The sequence below is a fragment of the Carassius auratus genome, chromosome 31 (genome assembly GCF_003368295.1).
Source record: "Carassius auratus strain Wakin chromosome 31, ASM336829v1, whole genome shotgun sequence".
Lineage (NCBI taxonomy): Eukaryota > Metazoa > Chordata > Actinopteri > Cypriniformes > Cyprinidae > Carassius > Carassius auratus.
The window spans coordinates 25439575-25462321 of NC_039273.1; the positions used below are offsets into that span (position 1 = coordinate 25439575).

The 22747-nt window shown below is 35.3% G+C and overlaps 1 protein-coding gene across 1 annotated transcript; it reads left to right on the plus strand.

Moving 5' to 3' along the window:
- Nucleotides 1-16340: 16340 nt before the first annotated feature.
- LOC113051144 (diencephalon/mesencephalon homeobox protein 1-B-like) lies at nt 16341-22400 on the plus strand. Its single transcript, XM_026214739.1, has 5 exons — nt 16341-16454; nt 18728-18890; nt 19044-19222; nt 20036-20411; nt 21391-22400. Exons 2-5 carry the CDS (start codon nt 18737-18739, stop codon nt 21801-21803), a joined length of 1122 nt encoding a protein of 373 aa, XP_026070524.1. The 5' UTR covers nt 16341-16454; nt 18728-18736; the 3' UTR covers nt 21804-22400.
- The last annotated feature ends 347 nt before the right edge of the window (nt 22401-22747 follow it).

The following is a 22747-nucleotide window of genomic DNA, read 5'->3' on the forward strand; positions in this document are numbered from 1 at the left end:
AATGTGATTCCTGAGTAATATAATTTTCTTCTTGGATGGTATGAATATGAAAAAGAGCATGCAATATCTTGATTTCCCTTTTTAATGAAACAGATGAATGTGTCTTTCCATTTCAGGCCTCTTTCTGTTGACGGCGAGGGAAAAACCAATCGTGTATCTGTGTGTGTTTGGGAAGCGAGGAGGGTGCAAGGTTGAAGAAGGTGAGATAGAGTTAGCGTCCCAGACAATCAGTTTTCTTTTTTGCAGCCATTGGAGCAGAGTGGGCATGTCACCATCAGACAGAACCCCATTTCCTACGATTAAGCCCTCGAAAAATATTCCATTTGTCAGTGTCACAGCCCCGATACACTGCAGCCACTCAGCCATGTCTGTTGACTATGTTGCCCTGCTATTTACATCAGCCACTGACAATATTATCTCGCTGATAATGTTGTACGGCCCTTGCCTCCATCAGATGAGCGTTCCAGTGCTCACAGCCCGTTTACATACAAGTCTGCTTGGAAGGTTGACTGGACGTGTGCTATCAACATTTGGATAAAAAAAATAAGATCACTCATTTTATTTTGTAAGCAATGTTTTCAAAAAATTGTGTTCAAATGATTTACAAAAATAAAAAGTGTTTATATGAACAAAACCAAACCACCAGTTTAATATTAAAACACGCAGGTAAATGCGAACAATGCTAATGTCTCGTTTCTCTTTAGTTAGTTAGTTTTCATGGACCTTAGTTGGTATTCTGTTATTCCTGGGTCCGTGGTTTCAGTTTCCTGCTGCTCATTTGGTGTCATGGATGTTTATGAATCATTACAAGTATTATTCATTAGTTCCCTTATTTGCTTTGTATTTATGTGGCTCTATTTCACTTTTCTGTTGTCGGGAGTTGCTTGTGCTTTGCACATTGTTTCGCATGTGGATTACCTTCTGAGTTATTAAATGTTTCATTATCTTCATCGTCTTGGACTATACATTAGAGCTACATTTATATGCACATCATTTTCAGAATGATGGTTAAAGCATAATTCTGAAAAAGACACATATGCATCACAATTATTGGAATTTTCCTGCTATTTATTTGTCAATCAGAATTAATTTCATGCAGCAACAGTGAAAATTTAGGTTTTGAGACTTGTTTGGTTCATCTTTATATTGATGTCTAACTTCTTTCAGTTTAACATTTCACCACTGTCTGTATCTCTGTTCACCCAGAATTACTTGAGTGGACAGGCACCGCTATAAAATAAAAGTTTTTATATATTTAATATAAGATAATTTCAGATTTGTAGGTTCTTCTGATTATTGTCTTAAAATAGCTACTTTATGTTGTTTGTTACACCAATGCTTCCTTCATTCAATAAATTAATCAAGACCAAGACAGATTTATTGTTCAGATTTTCATTTAGTAACATAATATATCAATCTGCACAATCTGTACTCTAAACAGAACCAGTTTTGCCAGGGTTGAAACATAATGACCCACAAGCGTGCAAAAGACAGAAATACACTAGAGATCAGGTGAATATATTCGTAAAAAAAATTTTAAAAAGTGTTTCTGTAATATTAGGAGTCCATTACGATCTCTGATGGCAAACCCTCACCGTTTGCAATCTTGTGTTTTCTCTCTCCTGACAGGCAGCGGTGTTCGCCCTGACTTGATGATTAGACTCAATCACCTGTGACAGAGTTGATTTGATGTCACTTGCCAGGTTTCTCCATTTGTTTGAGCACTAAATAGGTAATCATGTGACATCTTAGAAAGGACGGCTTGCTCCAGGAGAGCCAACGATGGAGCTGATGAACCACACATGTGGTGGAAGAATGAAGCTGTTATTAATGACAATATCCACTGGGAAAGGCAGAGAAAGAGAGCTACTGGAAGACATGCCATTTTCATTGCAACTATCAAACAAATACATATTAATTATAAAGGTCATATAATGAAAATCATATTATTTACTCACCCTCATGTCGTTCCAAATCCACATGCTTGTATTTTTTTTTTTTTTTTTTTTTTTTGAACTGAGCAATAGTGTAAACAACACTTTTAGCTACACTTTCTTTTCTAAAGGTACAAATATGTACTATATGTGCACTTTAGGTATTAATACTGTATGTACCTTTAAGGTTATTACATGAGCGCACCAGGCCAAGTTCCAACAATCACCCTTCAGGGGTGGATAAGGTACAAATGTGCACCTATTGAAAGGATACTGCCCCAGTAGCAGCTTTATACATTTATTTTTTTGAGACTGTACAAAAAAAATTACTTTTAAACAAGAGAAGGTTTAGTGGAGTTAAAACTGTGACATCTAGCCCCAATCTCCTCACAATTATTCTCACAAGCTTTTCACCTACAAAAGAAAGAGTGAACATGATTTCATGTATGCATTTTCCCTACAGATGAAATCTCAAACCAGTGCCAGTTTATTTCCCCATGCCAAAACGCTTTTCCTCCTCATGCTCCACTCATATGTTAGTTTGTTATCTCAGAGAGTGATTTCAAGAGTTTCAAAGCTGATCAAGACACAAAAGCACACAGCAGATAAAAGACACTTAGGTAATTGGTTTAGAGCGGTTCTTTAGTGTTCTAAAACTCATCTTCTTTCTTCTCACTTTTCTTTTTTATCACTGTGACTTTGGAGAAGAGAAAAGTAGGTGAGAAAGAAAAAGGGAAGACAAAGCGGGAAAGAAAAGAGGCTTTTAGGCTGAGCAGACGGGAGATCAGCTGTAAACTGCTTCAGGAGACACTGCTGGGGTTTTACCTGAGAGTATCATTAGCTGTATCATGCTTCATGTTTAAAGACTAGAAAACAAAGTGATACAGCAACTGGAAAACTGACATGAATTGTGACATGCTAAACTCTCCATATTTTATCGTTCTTGAAAGAAATTGATCGTTTTTTTTTTTCAGTGAGGATGCATTACATTTATCAAAAATGACAGTGGTGATGTTAGAAATGATGATAAAAAAAGATTTTTGTTTGAAATACTGTTCTTTTGATATTTCCAGGGGAAAAAAGTATCACGGTTTTCACGGAAATCATGTGCAGCACAACTGTTTTCAACATTGATAATAATCAAAAAAATGTATTGAGCATCAAATCAACATATTTTCATGATTTCTGAAGATCATGTGACACTGAAGACAGGAGGAATGATGCAGAAAATTCAGCTTCGATCACAGAAATACATTACATTTTACAAAATATTACAACAGAAAATAAATATTTTGAATTGTACTAATATTTCACAATATTACTGTTTTTTTTGTTGTTGATAAAATACAGCCTTGCTGAGAATAAGGCTTAATAATATATTACTCAATTAATTATTTAATATATTTTTGTATTCTTTGTATTCTTAATATTATTTGTGATAAATGCATTGAGGCAGCCAACAAGTGCTCATCATACATGTGAACTTTTAAAAAGCTTCCAATGATCCACTTCATGAAGTTGGCGACATTTTTTATTTGTACATTACATTCAAATATATTTTACGAACATTTCAGGTGAAATGTTAAAACAGAAGATGTTTCTACCATTAGATACTATTAGATATATAACTTTTAACTTTTAAATCTTGAAATCTAGGTTGTGCAACTTGTGTACAGTAGTTGGATACCAATCATGAGGTTAAATGTGACTGAAATTTTCATCAATAAAAATGGTGCATGGGGTGAAGAACACTGAGTGAAACACAGCAAACACGGCAGCGTTGTTCCTTCTGCTCTCCTTATGGAAATAACCCACGAGAAAGGTGCTTACTGGGGACAGATAACAGGAAAGATGAGCAGCTATGGATTAGAGACTGGAGGCGATTATGGCCAAAAGGAGATGTCTGTGTGCCTCTATGCATGTGTGTGTGTTTGTGTGTGTGTGTTTGCAGGGGGGACTGATTCCTCTTTGAGTGTGTAAATGTGTTTCTGGGCTGCTGGATATAAAGGAATATTAATCTGGGTTTAGTACAAGCAGGACCCCACAAACGGCTCAAGCACACAGAGCTTAGAGGAGGCCAAGCCTCACAGAAAGTCCTAAATCTTCACACTAGCGCCCGACGTTTCTTCTACTGAACCCATAAGCTCTTTTTCTTAAGGACATAACAAACAACTCGCAACCCCCCAGCACGACCCCTACGCCACCCCGCACCTTCGCAGACTCTCGCAGTTGCTAGTGAAAATGACAACAAAAGGTTTCAGTGACAAAATATTACACTAGATTAAAAAAAACAAATGTTACAAAAAATTTACAATAATGATGTTGTAATATTCTAAGCATTAATAAAAAAATATATATATTTTACAAAAAAGTAGCATTTTGATTTTTTTATACATAATAGTAACCCTAGAATGTGATCAAACAGTTTAAAAGAGCTATAAAACCTTTAGTAATTTAGCACTGATATTAATATAAACTGTACCGAGAGAGTTGCAGTCTGATGCAGGGGTTTGGTGGCCCAGCAGTCAGCAGGTAGACTGAGGTGAAGGCTTTGACTACAGATACTAAACCTTATTCTGTCACCTGCATGGTGTAAACCAGGAGAAGCAGCTGTCCTGCAGAGTTTCATTAACCTGCCTGCATGTCCTTAAAACCCTAGCTGCTTTACACTTAATCAAACTGTAGTAGCTGAAGCCTTAGTCAGGGACACTCGAGCAGATCACACATGCTTTTCCCAACATCCACATCCCAACACAGCTTCAGTCCAATGAGGATCATCTAAAATAAGAGAGAGAGAGAGAGAGAGAGAGAGAGCTGTGCACTGTGCTATTATCCCTTACGAAAGGAAAATATATTTACCAATATATTTCTTAAAATATATTGTGATGTATTGTAATATATTATTTTCCCTTTTTATTTTCTAATATTTTATATAATTGAATACATTTTATAATATATTGATGATACATATATTATATAATATATTGAAAAATATACAAATGATTGCCGCTTTCAATATATTGCAATATATTGGAAACAATAAACATATATAAGAATATATGCCTATTATATTACATGATATTTTCCAATATACTGCAATATATTTTTGTTTCATAAGGGATATAACAGAGGTCAGAGATTAATGTAAATCAGATTATATTTATAAAGGAAAATTTACTTTCTGAGAGGAGAAATTAACTAGACATTAATTATATATATTAGATATCATCTAAAATGTATATAAAGATAATAGCATGTTATTCCAAATTAAGACATTTTTTAAAGGTTGCATTTTATTTTTTTAAATCGTTGATCAGTTTTTATTTTATTATTTGCATTGTTTTTCCCTGTTGTCCAGGGTAACAGTTTTGGTCTGTTGCCCACTGAGTGAGAACCATTGTCAAATCAAAGCAATCCTTGTTAACAAACTAACAGGCCCAGTCTAGTTTTCCCACAACCCCATCACTTTAATATTCACGACATCCCTGTGTCTTCTGCAGTCAGCTGTGTAACACACACATTAAGCAGGTGTGTCCTCATTCCCTCACTGAAGCTGTTCGGTCAGCTGATGTGACTTCCACAGATCAATCTTCCTCTGACACTTCATTTAGACTGCATTAATGTGGAATTAGGAGCCATTATGGCCATTGGCAGGCCTTGACAGTCCTGAAGCGTGAGCAGTTATCCAGCCTCCTGGGAACTGTTGTGAATTTGAATGGACCAGATAAAGCTTATTCAGCCCCCGCTACAAAGCTCAATAAATCATTCGATTTTTTTAGCTCCATATTTTCATTCAGCACTGTCATCACTGCTTTCAATCAGCGAATGGAATGTGCAAGGAATTTATTTTGCTTCACTGTTCTCTCTCCAGTGTAAATGACGGTCGAGTCAAGCACACTGCATTGTGGGATACAGCCCTGGCTGTATACTGTACATTTTAGCAGATCAAGTAGATTATCTGGATATTCTATATAGAGAAAAAAAAATTATATATATATAAATTTGCCAACAAAAGTAAGATCTGTAGTTGCTATAAATTTCAAACATAGCATATCATACTGTAAAAAAACAATTTGAGGTTTGAAGATTTTTGCAGCATGTTTAACAAGAAAATACTACTAAAATATTTTTTCACCTTCAAAATTTTTCATTCAAAATATTTAATTAAATGTTACTTCCCATTTCTTTGTAATTATTTGAGAAATGTATTATACAAATCTAATTCAAAATAGTTTTAAAGAAAATCCAGGCTTTTTCTCTTTTTTTTTTTTTTTTTTTCTTCAGTGTAACATACTTCCTCCACAATATGTCTGTAAATTCAGACAGCTACTCATTAGTTGCTGGATTACACAGCTCTATATTGTAGCATTTTTGTACCTAATTTGATTTATAATTTGTTATCATAAACACTTTATGTTAGCTACACATTGAACAACGCTCACCTCTGATATCTCACATCCAATATTTGATAACTACAATAAGAGTACTAAACCATTCACTGGAATAGTGTAATGTGAAATTAATCAAATGCTAGTTGACTACAGGGTTATTTGTTTATTTTATTTTAATTTTTTGGTTCATTCAGTGAAATTTTTTTCCTGTGTGAAGATTATTTTAATCATCTAAAGAACCTTTTTCCACTGTAAAGAACTTTTTGTGGAATGAAAAGGATCCACGGATATTAAAGGTTCTTCAAGGAGCCATTGATGCCAATAAAAAATACTTTATTTTTAAGACACCTGATTAATTTCAGAGCTTGCTGTTATGTCACAAAGTCATAGACAGACAGTTTGGCTTCATGCAGTTCTCTCGCCTCATTGCGACTTGGCCGCTCATGGCGTTTTCAATCACACAGTAATTAGGATTAAATAAGCAAAAGCTATATGCAACAGAAAAATCACATTATATATTCATGCCACAAACGTGGCCCGTGTAAAAATATCTCTCTTATGATATTTTTATGAAGCCATGTGAAGGGGTGACTCGATAATCACATCACGGCTATCTTTCAGAGTGTACAGGATGACCCTCGTCAGCTTTGCATGGGTGCATGTTATGAATGCAGTCTGGTTCCCCTCCTCCTCTCACTGTTAGTGACCAGAGACTGAGGCACACTGATACCCCTTAAGGAGCTTTGCTCTTGGGAGAAAACCCAATCTTCTTTTTAAACGCTATCACAAAGCTCCTCGCAGACTCTGAAAAGAAGGAGGCGGAGTCCCGTGCTGAGTATCTCTGTCCTCACGAGACAGCGTCGCCCCTGTGATCACACTCAAGGGAGTTAAGCGCTCTATACTTAGGGTAAACCCCTCCCCCTGGCCACTGCAGCGCCTCCTACAGGCCGGGCATCTATTCAGCTCCCTCATTTGTTTTTATAAACAACCACCTATTCATTTATTTATTTGTTTGTTTGTTTGAATATTGAATATTACATTTCAGTATGCTACATCACTGGTAAAAAGTGTTGCAAACACTGTCAAGATGACTTATAATTGTTATTGTAAAAGTTTATGGTGTCACATTGTACTGTATGTCTCGCATACAGTACACAAACTCCAGTCTGGATCCAGAACACCTGAGAAGAGATGATGCTGACCCTCAGAGGACCTCAGATGATGCTAACCCTGAATCAACAAACAGAACTAACAATTATTGCTAAATGTGTGACTGAATCATATAATAACTTAATTAATAATATTGATAGTTCATCGTCTAGCTGACTACGTCTTGTATTATTATTATTATTATTATTTTTATTTTTTCTAAAATCCTGTCAAATGTGCACAAACTACTAGCTACTACTAAATATTGTAGAAACATAATTTTCTGTAAAGTTGCTTTGTAACGATTTGTTTTGTAAAAAGCGCTATACAAATAAACTTGAATTGAATTGAACTGAATCGCATACTACCTACTACATACTCAAAAGAATGTACTTTTCCAGTGCACTATATATATGCTGAAGTATGTGAATTAAGATGCATCAATTTCACTTAACATGAGTTTCTAATTTGGTTGAAGTAGTTTTAAGTGTCAAGGACTGTTATCCCTACAAAAAAGAGCTTGAGGGGCATCAGTTAAATTAGAAAGATAGCAAAACAGCCTAAAAACATGAGTTGACAACACTAGTGTGTTTGAGACATGCGTACAGTGTGCTGAGAAATAGACAGTCCATGGCTCTCTCGATCTCTGTACAAGAGGTCACGGTAGATATTAACTCTGACAGAATGGTGTGAAAATTTCAGTTGGTTTTGTGGGAAGAAGGTGTGAGAGATTACAGATCCAGAGATTCCTGTGCGGAGAGACAAGTGACATAACTTTTCATCTCACAATCTCCTGGACTGGCCTTCTGACCTTCTCTTTAAGATTCCTGTCAGCATTCACAAAACAACCACACACACACACACAGATCAACCCTCTTCAGAAATCACAGACTCTTGTGTACTTTACCCTTTACAGCCATCTAAGTAATTTCAGACGTGTCAGTTCTTCAGTTAAAACACTCTGTGGTCCCTCTGAGCATATGGCTCAGATCAGACATTTCTCGGCTGAAGATTCAAGTGACCATGCTTCTGTCGTGTCTGTGCGAAAAAGAGTGTGTTTAGGTGATGCCAGAGCAGGTCAAAGTGAATTCTATCTGCAGGTATTTTCAATAACAGTGTGACATTCTGACAGGACCCTGATAATACAGTCCTCACACTAGCTTAAGACAGACAGGAAGTATATACCCTTATGGAAGGAAAATATATTTACCAATATATTTCTTAAAATATATTGTGATATATTGTAATATATTATTTTCCCTTTTTATTTTCTAATATTTTATATATTTGAATACATTTAATAATATATTGATGATACATATATTATATAATATATTGCAAAATATACAAATGATTGCCGCTTTCAATATATTGCAATATATTGGAAAAAATAAATATATATAAGAATATATGCCTAATATATTACGTGATATTTTTCAATATACTGCAATATATTTTTGTTTCATAAGGGTAATGAATTTTAAAATAAAACAATTAAAGGGTTAGTTCATTGAAAAATAAAAAATTACGTCATTAATAACTCTGTCTTTCCACACCCGTGAGACCTCCGTTTATCTTCGGAACACAGTTTAAGATATTTTAGATTTAGTCTCAATACAATACAATACAAGAGCTCTCAGTCTCAATACATTTTGGTCCAAAAATAGCAAAAACTACCAAAAAAATTTTTTTTTCATATATTACTGTAATGCTTAGAATTATTAGTATTATTTCTAATAAATAATATTTCTTTATTAATAAAAAAAAAAAAAAGAAGAAGAAGAAAAAAAAAAAAAAAGAATTCCAGGATTCTGTTTTGGGGGAATAATAGTATTTTTCCCCCCAGCCGGAGCCTTTCATGTCATTTATAGAGGTGTTTAATAAGGATGGGCACTAAGAGGATTATGATCCCATTTGGCCCTGGCCCCGTTGAGACGGGGGTTGTCACTGTCAAAACTCATTTCCCTCATAAATGATCAGCAAGGTGAGAATCCCATATTCTGGAAATGTGCTCCAGCCTCCTCTTCTCACTGGGTAATGAAGACCGAGAGCGAGGTGTCCTCGGTTATTTCTGCTGCACAGTATCTGATGAACTATTGAGAAAATACAGAGAAAATGTTTATCAACAGAATCAATTGCACTATACCCATTTATGAAGCATCATAAAACATTGGAGCAAACCAATCATCTATAGTGCATTTATGTATACTTTTAATCAGTTAGCAGATGTTTTTGGATGTTTAACGGATTACAAGTAAATGAAGTTTAAGTACATGAATGTAAATGATTGTAACTACAGTGGGTATAGAAAAGAATCACCTTTATCAGTATCTCCATTAGCTGCTGCAGAGAAACACCCTCATAACAGGACTTCACCATCTCCATGCTTTACTGCACAAATGCTGTTATTTGGATGCTGAGTTGTGTTGGATTTCTGCCAGATATATCGTTTGGTGTTGAGGCCAAATAACAAAATGTTAGTCTCATCTGCCAAGGTGCATGTCAAATGGCTTTGTGTGCCACTGAGAAGGTGATCAGCTACACCTTATTGAGTTTAAAAGTCATTTTTAGAAGGAGGCTCAGTGATTCTCTTTTATTTGATATTTTTTATGACATGTTGGTATTATATCTTTCACTTGGATATAATAAGCTGCACTGAGTAAGTACAGATGGATAAAACAAAAACTATGTCCATCTTCATTTCAGGTTTCATTTTAAAGGGTATGATTCTTTTCTATATCCACAGCATGTGTCTGTTTAATTTGGTTCGGTTTGAGCAGATCTGCACAGCATGGGAGTCAAGCTCTTGGCTGGCATCCTTATTGCAGCCCTCTTTCTTCCCTTCTCTCTCTCTCTCTCTATTTCCCTTCTCTATTCTGCATGTATTGGCTATTAAATGCATCTTCAGTTCAGGAACTCTGAAGTGGCACTCCTGGAAATGCACTCTATCAATAATAAATGAAATAATCTCCTTATAATATTAGAGATTTTAAAAGTGTAAGAAATACCGCCAGATTAAGAAACCCAAATCAGTTTTAACAGAATCTAAAGTGACAGCAGGAGAATCATGGGAAGGAATGGGGAGAAAGTTAAAATGATTATGTAGATCTGTGTCACGGGCGAATGTTTCTGCAAATCCCTCCAGGATCTCACAGCACAGTGGGTACAGATTATTCCCGGCCTTATTTAAAAAGATGTGGCTTTTTTCAAATGGGAAACATATATATTTCAACACAAATGTACTGGTCTTGCTATACTGTCTCTCTCTTTTTAATCCAGTGTTGCATCAGTGTTATTGTGAACACTTGACTACTGTACGGACATGTAAATGCAAATTATAAAAAATAATTAATGACATTTAAGGTCAAGAATTGTCAAGTAAAACATTTTGTGATTTCAGTTTGAAATGTGAACAGATACTGCAAAAAAACATAGACGAAATTTAACATCTATAATCTGATTGTTGATTTACATGCAAACATCGAATTTAGTTTACTTACATTTTACTTTTGCAGTTTTAAGTCCACATTGTTAGTTTTATAGTCACTTTTATTTATATTATGAGTAAATATAAAATAAATATAAATATAGGCTATTTTTTTTTCTAAGTCTAGCAGATATAAAAACATTAAAATCTTTCTTATCCCGGTAACTATTGATAAGACTATGGGTTATTATCATTATTATTAATTTATGCATTAATGTATGTTTTTATTTAAAGGCAAAATCCTTTAATATGTCCTGCAGGAAATATTTCAACATAAGAAAAAAAAACTTGGGTCATTAATTAATTTAATAAGGTCTTTAAGCAGTCCTATGATGTGTTTTAAATGTATGTTAAAAATTTGCATTTGTTAAAGTACAATTTAAAAAATGCTTTGCATAATAACTACTAAAAATATTTACAAAATGATTTTCAAAAAAGTTTTAGATAATGTATATCAAGACTGTCATTCTTGCAAAAAGGCACAGATATAACTAAGTGATATTTTCTAAGTGCTCCTAGAAAATAATGAATGCCATTATGCAGAGTGCTGAACTTTCATGCTGTTCTTGTATCAAACAACAGCTTCCATTAAAAATGATTTTGAAACTTTTGGTTACACAAAAAATAACAGTGCATGGAAGTATTACATGTGGAAATAATTTGGACTGACCTCAGCAGGGTTTCACTACCACCGTATCGGTCAAAAGCCGGACTGTGTAGCTGCTCAGGGGCTGAAAATCAATGGATCATTAGGGGAAGATAAGTAGACAAACACATCCATCACTGCTCTGTTCACTAGCACCCCGCTGCTACAGTGAGCAACAGGGATTATCTGTGTTTAGGCAAGCGTCTGAGTCGTGTGTGTGTGTGTGTGTGTGTGTGTGTGTTCTCCAGCGGCCTCCTGTCTAACAGGTTGCTCTCACTCGTTACATGGTTAGTTGAGCTCAATAAGAGCTCTGTCAGCTAAATGAGAGACAGGCTGGAGAGTTCATTCAGTGTTTGCATCTGTGAAGGAGTTAGACACACTCGGCCAGCGGCTTGACAGCCTTGACTCAACCGAAGCCGCTACAGTCACACACACACACACACACACACACACACACACCTACACACACACACACATACACACACACACACACACATACACACACACACACACATACACAAACACACACACACACACACACACATACACACACACACAAACACACACACGTAGTTCATCAAAAGTGCTATGAAACTTCAACTTATTATTTTTCTTATGGTTCTATAACAGAATGATGCTTCAAAACTAAAGAACATTTTGGTAATAATGAGGCATAAAAATTACCTATTCTCATCTGTTTTTTTAAGGAAGTGCTACTGAAATATGGGAAAATTGTTTAACAATCCCATCAAGTGTTGGATTAGCTCCTGACTATCTAGTGCACTGAAAAGGGTTTGTACTCATCTGACAAGTCTGTCTTAAAATGCGTACAAGGATACCGAAAACTAAGAGGTCAGTAAGCAGTTTGCTCGAGGCGTTGGTGTGTATGCGGCTGTGTTTAGACCCCAGAGAGTCATTGCGTGGCTTGAGTCTGACTCCATCAGCTCATTCTTTACCTCAATATCCTTCTGAAGGAAAGAATCAGGAGCACAACGGCTCTCTCGTGGAACGTTTAGTGCGAGGGAGAAATGGAAGCCTTCAACGTTAGATTCATAAAGTGGCCACTGAGGGTGAGATTTAGGAGGAAATCGTATTTAAGATTTATACCAGTTGCAGAAATCAGTCACTGGAATGCAACAGGTGCCGAACCCATGGTCCAAACCAGACCGACTATTAGCACTCAAATGGAGCAGATTATTTAGCACTGGGCTTTTGCTTCAGGAGCCAGATTTTAAATTGGACATTAAGCAGCGATGCACCAACCTGTGACCTAAATGTCAGATGGTATGTTACATTTACATGCATCTACCTAATTTGATTAGCTTCTACCAAGTGACATAATGAATTTGAATCCTGCAGATTTGGGTTGGCCCCAAAATCCTTTGTCTTCAGCTACAATGTTTCTGCTCTTTCAAAAGTTTTTTTTTTAAGTCTTATGCAAGGTTAAATGGATAATTGCATTATTGCTTGCTTGCTCAAAAACAACCTGCAACCTATTTATAAAAAAAAAAAGCTTTTGTGGCATCAGAAGGGTAAATAAGTAAAAAACATGTTTCTTAACATCGAATCCTATGAAAGTTTCAAAGCTTTATCATTTAACTAGTCAAATATCTAATGTGTCGAGCGTTCTCTGTGACTTGGTACTTTGTGTCACTATAGTGGCCCTGAAAGCCTGTCAGAAATGTTTAGTTTCTCCAGGAAAATGGTTTGTATGGATATTTGGTCCAGGTCTTGCCCTGTTTCTGCACAATTTCTCTCCACCCTCTTGTTTTTTTCCCTCCTTTGTTTAGGTAAAGCTAGGATTAGGGAAGATTTTCCTCCCTAAAGTACTGGTTTGATGGTGCTTTTATCCTCCAGAGTTGTGAAGACGGTGGAGCCCCAGGATTAGATCAACACAAAAGGTGTTGTTGTGTCCGGATGCAGGCTGGAGGGAAGAAACTCAGCTGCCAGTTTCAATATGTCAATGGTTTTAGGATGGGAAGTTGGGAAAACCAACTGATGAGAGCTCTGGTGTCCAAATGCTCATAGGGATGGCAGATCAGATTTTGTGGTCCCAAAGTTACAACTCTTCAAAATCCTAATTTCAGTAAAGAATCCAAAGAATGAGTTTTATCTAGAAAACCAATGTGAAAACTTTTGATTGGTATGACACTTTTAGGCTTTTAATTTCTTTGACGTCATTAATAAATGCACACCTAAGTTGACAAAATTCACTTTTACAAAAGAAAACAAGAAAACAAAATTGAGACATTTGTAACATGCCACCGACTAGAAAATAATAATCACCATAAGGCTGTGTCATAAACTAAAACGTAATATTTATTAAAAAGCAATTATTACTTTGATATGTCCCACTCAAACATCCTGCTTTTAGGAAATACTCCAACAAAGAAAACAAACTGTGTTTATTAAGTCATCCCATGGATTTTACAGATAAACAGTGTCGTTTAAAATTAATAAAAACTAGATTCTGTCACTAAAAAGTCCTCGCCAGGCCTTTTTCAGACGAGGAAAAACATAGCTAGACAATCCCTGTTTCAGCAGTAACATCATGCTGTGTTAACCATCCCCAAAAAATATTTCAACCCTAAGTGCTGACCATGTGCATTTATGTTAAAGCAGAAAAAAATCTCAGTGCTGTTCAGTATTACTGAGGAAGGACTGTGTTGGCAGTGTTATTTTGGCCACTTTTAATCAGGTTCAGCAGAAGCTCAAAGAAAACATTTGAACTAAATATCTTAATAATAACACTTTTAACAGATTGTTTCTGGCAGGTTGTTTTGCTATTCTTGTCACAAGAGTCCCCAGGCAGCAGGCAGCTTAAAACCATTCATCAAAATGATTAATATTCCCTATCAGCACATACTACAATACCCTTGTCCAGAAATAGAGAGGTTCAGCCCACTATGAATGGTAAAGTAGGGTGTTTACATTCAAAACACAATAAGAGATCATTTTGCAAGTGTTCCTTGTCTAGTACGTCTCTCAGAGATAGACTTGATCGAATTCAGACCATGAAGTCTTGAATGCATCCATATCATAAATATGAAATTCAAGAAGGCTGACTAAAACCCAGGGTATTGCATTTGGCTCATTGGTTTAAAGTTGGTTTTACAGCTCATTGAGTAAGCTGGCACATCTTGGCTGGTCGGTTGAGCTTTAAGAGAGGATAAAGTTTTGTTCTGAAGATCTGCCATGCGAGAGCATCATCTCCAAGAGGAAAGACACAAAATCATCTAAAGAGGCTTTCTGTGATGAAGCCTGTTCGGAGTGAAATACAGAGATTGATGCCACTGAAGACTGAATATGTTAACGGGTGTGGGCCAGAAAAGCAAAAGTGATTAGAAATGGTGGTCAGAGCAAAACATCCTAAAACATAGGGACTCAGCTTCAGCATTAAACTCTCTCTGCTTTAAACCTTTTTAAATGCTGGAATATGCATATCCTGAAAATGTATTTAAAAGGAACTTTAATTAGTGATGTTTGTAAATGTTCACACTGAAATCCATTTGGAGAGGAAATTCGTTCACTTTATCGCTTCAGTTACTAATAAAATTCGATTTTGGCAATATTCCCTAAATAGAAGAAAGACGACTCACCAGGTGGCTATTATAAATTGTCATATCAAACTTAATGCATTATTATTGGCCCTCAGCTAAGTTAAACTTTTTCAACTCAAAAACGCATCTTAAAAAAACTACATGACACCGAAAAAAATAAAGGGAGCGAGGTAAACGGGTTTGTTGTTGTTTTTCTTTTAAAGTTGACTCAACAGATTGTTTTTTACAGTGTACATGACGCTACGTAGTATTAATGGATATAAGTTGATGATTTTGAGTCGAGGAAGACGATCAATTTTTAATTTATTTATTTATGCATTCATTAGCTGATTTTTTTTTTTATAAAAAATGCAATACGATTTTTTTTTATACATAATACATGAAAAAATAAAATTATTTTATTTTATTATAAAATATTTTTTTCTCTCTCCCGTGTCCCATCAATAAAGGCTTTAATGTATTTGCCATGACTGAAAATATCACACTGCATATCAACAAATTATGCAAGCTTTACATTTAAAGGCCACTTCTTATTTCCAGTTTTTTTTTTTTTTTTTTTTTTTTTAAAGAAGAGAAGGGCATTATTGGTTTAATCTTCTTACCATCCGTCACTTTGAGACTGTTTTAAAGGCGTGTCTCTGTAAATCCTCCAGTCCGGGAGAGATTCTGCCTATTCTATAGTTTAATTCCTAATCTGACTATTTTTGCAGTTTGCTAATGGTGTAAAAATAATAAATCATATTCATTCATGAGAAAGTCCTAAAAGCATAACATGCAATTAAGCATCAGACGTTTAAAAATCTTTAGCTTTTTAAAACGTTTAGATTATTATTTATGATAACAGAAAATGTTACTGTCTAATTATTTCTGTCCAATTATTATTATTATTATTTATTTATTTATTTTATTTATTTTTTTACAGATTTAGTCGTATAAAGACAGGCAGAAAAGAATCCCGTTGCACAGGTCAGCATGAACCCATGAACTGCTGGAACTGAAGGTGACGGAAAACAACTTGATTGACACTGAAACTGACCACTGAGGTTCTTCTGTGATCTCATCGCGTTCCTCATTGGACGGTGGGCGGGGCCTACTGGCGCTCTGACCCGGGGAGGATATGATATTTTTTGAGGACCATCATCAAACATTCTTCAGAACACAGCAGCTGTAAACAGTCTCGGATATTTTGGGCTTACAACAGGATATAAAACTACAGACTGGGACAAATTATTTGTCTGCTACAAAGCTGTTGTTAGGAGAGAGAGAGAGAGAAAACTTCCCAGAGAGGTGAGTAACCACTTTCAAAATTCATATGAACCTGTGAAAATCTGCTTTCATCTGTTAAAACAGAACACTGAAAAAGTATCACGCTTAAATCTAATTGCTTTTCACTGAGGTTTAAATCAAAAATTTTTTTTGTTTAGTCTATTATTAGTAAGGTAGGCCTATTCTTTTTACTTTAGGTCTTTTTTTAAAGTCTAGTCTAATAAAATGGAAACCTCAAAATGATTTTAACAAACGTTGCATTATGTGCATTTCTGAGGATCTTACTTACAAAGAAATTACTTTGGCGGGTGTAAATCGGGATGATTTAGTAATATTCAATCAAATTCTGACCTTTTAAATGAAATTTTATTTAGAAATTATTCCTAACCATATTTATTTTATTTTTATTTTTTATCTTAATGCTCGACCGAGCATTCGTTAATGCATATTCAGTTTAGTTAGAAATTATTAAAATTACATTTAGATATTAGGCCTAGGCTATATGAAGTAGCTATATGTCTTGAGTTTTAAATATATTCAAATATTTATGCAGCTTCTACATTCAGCCCTGATTGTTGAGCAGTGTACAATGAAAATTTTAAGAACAAAAAATTTAAGACACAAATATATGTTTATGTATCTGCATTTTAGTGTCTGTACCGATCGCCCAAATTTATAAAAAAAAAAAAAAAAAAAAAAAAAAGGAAAATATGTGTCGTCTTGTTATGGCTAAATTTTTTGTAATAGTAATAATAAAAAGGTGCACCAAGTGTCATCAACACAAACTGCCTCGCGCTCTATCATGTCAGACTGGTAATAATATTATTTGCACCAACATTAGATGCGGTCCAACTGGGAGCAGCATTTATAAATGCACACATCTCCAGTGAAACCAGCCCAGAGGCGATGAGGGACATAAAGAGCACCAACTGAGCTTAACACTGGGAGGGCAAAGTAAATGTTTAGCAAAGCACTTTTTGTTCAGCCGAATTAAAATATTCCCATGTGGCGTGAATATGATTACATTGAGGAATTTGGTGTCAGTGACACACTTGCCATGGACTCTTTAGTGAGGACTAAATCCTAAACCCGCAGGCTGCTTACACTTATTCCTGCTTCAAAAAATAATAATGACTAATAAAGAGATTATTCCCTCTGTAGCCAATTATCATCGATTAAAAACCTTATACATTCAAAACACATGGATATAGTCAAAGCTTATGCTCTTCTTGTTAAAGAGAATGTGCAATAATTAGGCCTAATACGAATTGTTGAATATCTTAAACATACCTTGAATTAATCATGTATGCTATGCCTACATTTAATTTGATAGACGACCTGTCGATCAGAGATTTTCACGGCTGTTTGCAAAATAAACGAAAACATTCGTCATCGATAGCGTCAATTGTGAATATAGCCTATCTTCTTCTTCTATTACTTCTTTCATATCCCAAGATTATTATTTTCTTTTCTCTTAAGGTTTCCCCCTCCCAATTGTATAAAGGTGAATAGACGCAATGTATATAGGCTACCGTTATAATATTTGCCGGTTATGTCAAAAAGTCAGTAGCCTACGTTATTTTGCTTAAAAGAATACAAGTAAACCTTAGCATCAAGTAGCACAGAAAACTAATTAAATATGATTCAAAATAAATGAAATAAAATGACAAAATACGTATCCTAAAAATATTATTCGAAGCTATTAAATATGCTTTAATAAGCGTTTTACAAGATTAATTTATAAAGTTCATGTATAACCACATATTGTTTGTGTAAGAGACCGACTGATACACAACATATTTTGTTGTAAGAAACTTCTATTCTATTGCAGTGCACATTCTGTGAAAACAGCATATGAGAAATAAGTATTCTATTATTCATCAGGAGTATAAATAATTTAATTGAAAGTAAAATTATACTGCATGCGGAGGAAAAAAAATATTTACAGTAGCCTAGGCTATTTATGAAAAAGATACAGGTGCAGCACGTGGCATATTTAAACGTTTTAAACTATATGCAAAATAGGTTATTAGCTACAATACATTTCTGAATTGCATTATTCGGTTCTCTTCATGAATATAAATATGTTTTATATATATATATATATATATATATATATATATATATATATATATATATATATATATATATATATATATATATATATATATATATATATATATAATACTTATAGAAGCAAAGCTGCAACCTCAGAAGCACCATGCACTCATAAACTAATGATTGTTTTAGTCGTGACATTAGACTGATTATGTGCATTGTCTGTCGTTTATCAGAGGCACGCGATGCAGCACTACGGGGTGAACGGCTACTCTCTGCACGCCATGAACTCTCTGAGTGCCATGTACAACCTACATCAACAGGCCGCACAGCACGCACAGCACGCGCCCGACTACCGGCCCTCCGTGCACGCGCTCACTCTTGCGGAGAGACTGGCAGGTAAGAGTGGCATCCGTATAGATAGATAGATAGATAGATAGATAGATAGATAGATAGATAGATAGATAGATAGATAGATAGATAGATAGATAGATAGATAGATATTATAAAACTGAGTATAAGTCTTCATGCTCAATGACTGTACATGTTCAGACATCATCTTGGAGGCGCGCTACGGCTCTCAGCACAGGAAGCAGCGCCGCAGCCGCACAGCCTTCACCGCGCAGCAGCTCGAGGCGCTGGAGAAAACTTTCCAGAAAACTCACTACCCTGATGTGGTCATGCGAGAACGTCTGGCCATGTGCACCAACCTACCCGAAGCTCGAGTACAAGTGAGTTCACAAAACAAAACAAAATTCCCAAAGCAACCAAATCTTACCAGTGCACCACTTTACTGCTGGTTGCTTGCAGAATTACATTGTTATAAATTAGAAACTTAAGACCTTTAGGCACAACAGCTAAAACCATGGTTTTTATTATTTATTTATTTCCATGCACTGGGCAAGTTTTAGGTTTACAAAACCAATCTTCTTTCAGATTAATAGAAAGAAAACAGCCAGCTACACTTAAGTGATGATTTTATTCAATTTGATCTGTTTGCTTCAGTAGATTTCAATTAGAATACATATATTTTTTCAAAATTATTTTTTTTCTTCTGCACTGAATCAGAAATCTTCAATTCAGCAGCACTTACATACAGTACACAAAAATTCTTAAATCTTAAAGGTATCTACAGAGGCATTGGTTCATATCATTCACATGTGTTTTTTTCCCTAAAAACATTATTATTATTTATTTCTGTTTTTTACTGATTGATAATGTTTTCTGATACATGGATCGATAAAAATCAAAAAATCAAAAATGCCTTCTTTGTTAACCCTTAAACAAAATTGAAGATCAACAAAAAGACCAACATTCAGATTGACTAATTACTTAAGTAGACAATACATCATTTACATATTCAAACATATCATTACAGAAAAGTGTAGGCTAATACAAAACAACTGTATGAGTGTACTGTGATTAATTAACCAGGGATGCATGGTGATATCAATCAGATAAGAATTTTACCCTTAATTTTCACCTTAATTCTGCGATTGACAGTCTTTAAAGTTTCACAAATACCGATGTCTTCACACTAACAGGTGTGGTTTAAAAACCGTCGTGCGAAGTTCCGCAAGAAGCAGCGTAGCCTACAGAAAGAGCAGCTTCAGCGGCTGAAGGATGCTGGGACAGAAGGAGCCCAGGAAGAGAAGAAAGAAGAAGCTCCGCCTGCTGAGACACAAGCCCCGCCCTCCCCTTCAGATGGGCGTGGCCCCAAATGTCCCCCTCCATCATGTGAGTTGAGTGAAGAGGTGAATGTCACCTCACCGGAAGAGTCAGGGGCGGAGTCAGGGGCTGAGGACATGACTGACAGAGAGGATGAATCACTGTCCATCAAAGATGATACAAAAGAGGAGGGGCCAACCCTGACGACAGACCACAGTTCACCTTCTTGTAAACCAATGAGCCCTAAATCAGGTAAGAATAACTATATATGACCTTTCCTTCACAATGCTCAAACAGAAACACTTTTCAAATAGATTAAGGAATGAATGGAACTAAAGAGATACTTCAACCAAAAATCTAATTACTGTCATCATTTCCACACCCTTTCTTTCTTCCTGGTCGCACATACTAGTAAGCAATGAACATTAATAGTTCAAAAAAAAAATAACAAAATAAATAAATAAACACAAGAGCAAACGATTTTTTTCTAAACTGTATTTTTTTTTAATAATAACCTTTTCTACAATTGTACATTTTATGAAAAGTATTGTAACTATTTTTAAAACATTTAAAACAAGAAGAAATCTGGAAAGGCACTTATTCTGTGTGATTTTCTGAAACTCAACAGTAAGTGCTATCAACATCAAGATTGATTCCTAATGTAACTGCATGAAAGAAATATAATACATTTCTTTGAATAAAAGCATCGAATACATGTATCAAGGTAAATTATAACACTTGTAGAGGGAGTTGAGAAACTGACATGACATAAAACATTTAAAAAATGTGTGTGTGTGTTTGTATATATATATATATATATATATATATATATATATATATATATATATATATATATATATAGTATACCTTTTACCATGAAACTGACCCGGAAACGTCACAAACGTAAGACATTTTATGCACATTCCACAACATATCAGAGTGTTGAAACTCTGTATGCATGTTCATGACTCTAAATCAGAAAAAGTCACAAAATATCAAGAAAAAGGTTAACCAGTACTTACAAAAACTCAAAAGTCAAATTGGGTTAAAAGTGCATCTGTGGACCTTTAAGATCCTTTCCACTGCACAAAAGGCTCTTTATAGTGGAAGAAGATTCTTTATATTATTGCAATTTCCGTCACACTAATAAATTTTTTTTTTCTTTTAAAAACTGTTCACCGAAAGTTTTTTTGGCATTAACAGTGTTACACTGTCTCCTCTCTCTCCTCAGATGAGTCGCTGGGTTCTCCAGCTCTTCCCTCCTCCAGTGGCGTGAGCAGCGGAGTGACTCAGACCAACTCCTACGCTTCATGTCCTCTCAGTCTGTTCCGTCTGCAGGAACAGTTTCGCCAGCACATGGCTGCCACCAACAACCTCATGCACTATCCTGCCTTTGACGTGACCACAGCGTCCTCCTTACCTTATCTGGGCATGAACGTGAACATGGCGTCTCCGCTGGGATCCCTGCCATGTCAGCCCTACTATCAGAGCCTGTCCCAATCCCAGCAGATGTGGAGCAGCCCTCTGCTGCAGGGATCCGGTCGTCTACCGGCCCTCAACAGCAAAACCACAAGCATCGAGAACCTGCGTCTGAGGGCCAAACAACATGCTGCATCACTAGGCTTGGGCGTGCTTCCAAACTGACACTTATTGATGCAAATCAATGCATTTCTGACGCCAATGTCTTGTGTTCAGGATCTACATTATATTAGTGTGCTCAAATCAACAGCTGGAGCTGTTTCATTATTAAATAGCATGGCTGAGTGGAGAAGTCTGGACGACTTTTAAACGTTTCAGTCCAGCTGCATGGCAGAGGTTATAAACTTTTCCAAATCCCCCTGGCTTTGCACTTTGTTTCTGTAAGTAAGCTTCAGGTCCACAGCCTTGGTAGAAGGTCAGTGAAGATTCCCGTTTGTACATTAAAAGAAGGTTAAATGCCTTCACTGTCCAACTGTGGATGTTGTTAAGGGACAGCAAATTAATGGATGAAGTCTCTGCAAACTTCAGAAAGACTTCAGACTGACGCTCCTGAGTCTATCGGATATCCCTGAATTGTTTAAATAAATGTTAATTTATGAGTGGAATGAAAGGGAATAAACCACATATACTGTATGATCTGAACCTCTAACAGTAATAATTGTATTCTTAAACTTATCTCTATATTTACTTACATTTTTATATTATTTTTTACAAATTTCCCCTTTTCTGTTCAGCCTAAATGTCTGAAAATATTTAAAGTCACACATTTTGCCACTGAGTCATTTATTTCAACGTGCTATTTAAAAGTGATTTAAAAAATATATGCATTTCTTACATTTCCACAGGTAAAAGAGAAAACAAATAAAAATAATAAAATACAATTACATGTGTTCTTTTGAGGAAATTGAGTTATTAAATATTAGAAATAATATACAAATAAATGTTTTAATACAAATATTAAATAAAAAAGCAAAAATCCTAATTAGAGGTTTATTTAAAAAAATAATAAGAGTAAACCACAGGAATACTGTAAAAATGTATTGTCTGAAGAAAAACTATTCATTTTAGGATTAGCAATAATCCGGAAGAAATCAAAACGAGACATTTGG

Coding starts and splice junctions, on each gene's coding strand:
- LOC113051144 (XM_026214739.1), top strand. CDS start 18,737: ATGCAGCACTACGGGGTGAACGGCTACTCTCTGCACGCCATGAACTCT. Junction 18,891..19,043: donor TCTTGCGGAGAGACTGGCAG/GTAAGAGTGGCA, acceptor GTACATGTTCAG/ACATCATCTTGGAGGCGCGC. Junction 19,223..20,035: donor TACCCGAAGCTCGAGTACAA/GTGAGTTCACAA, acceptor TCACACTAACAG/GTGTGGTTTAAAAACCGTCG.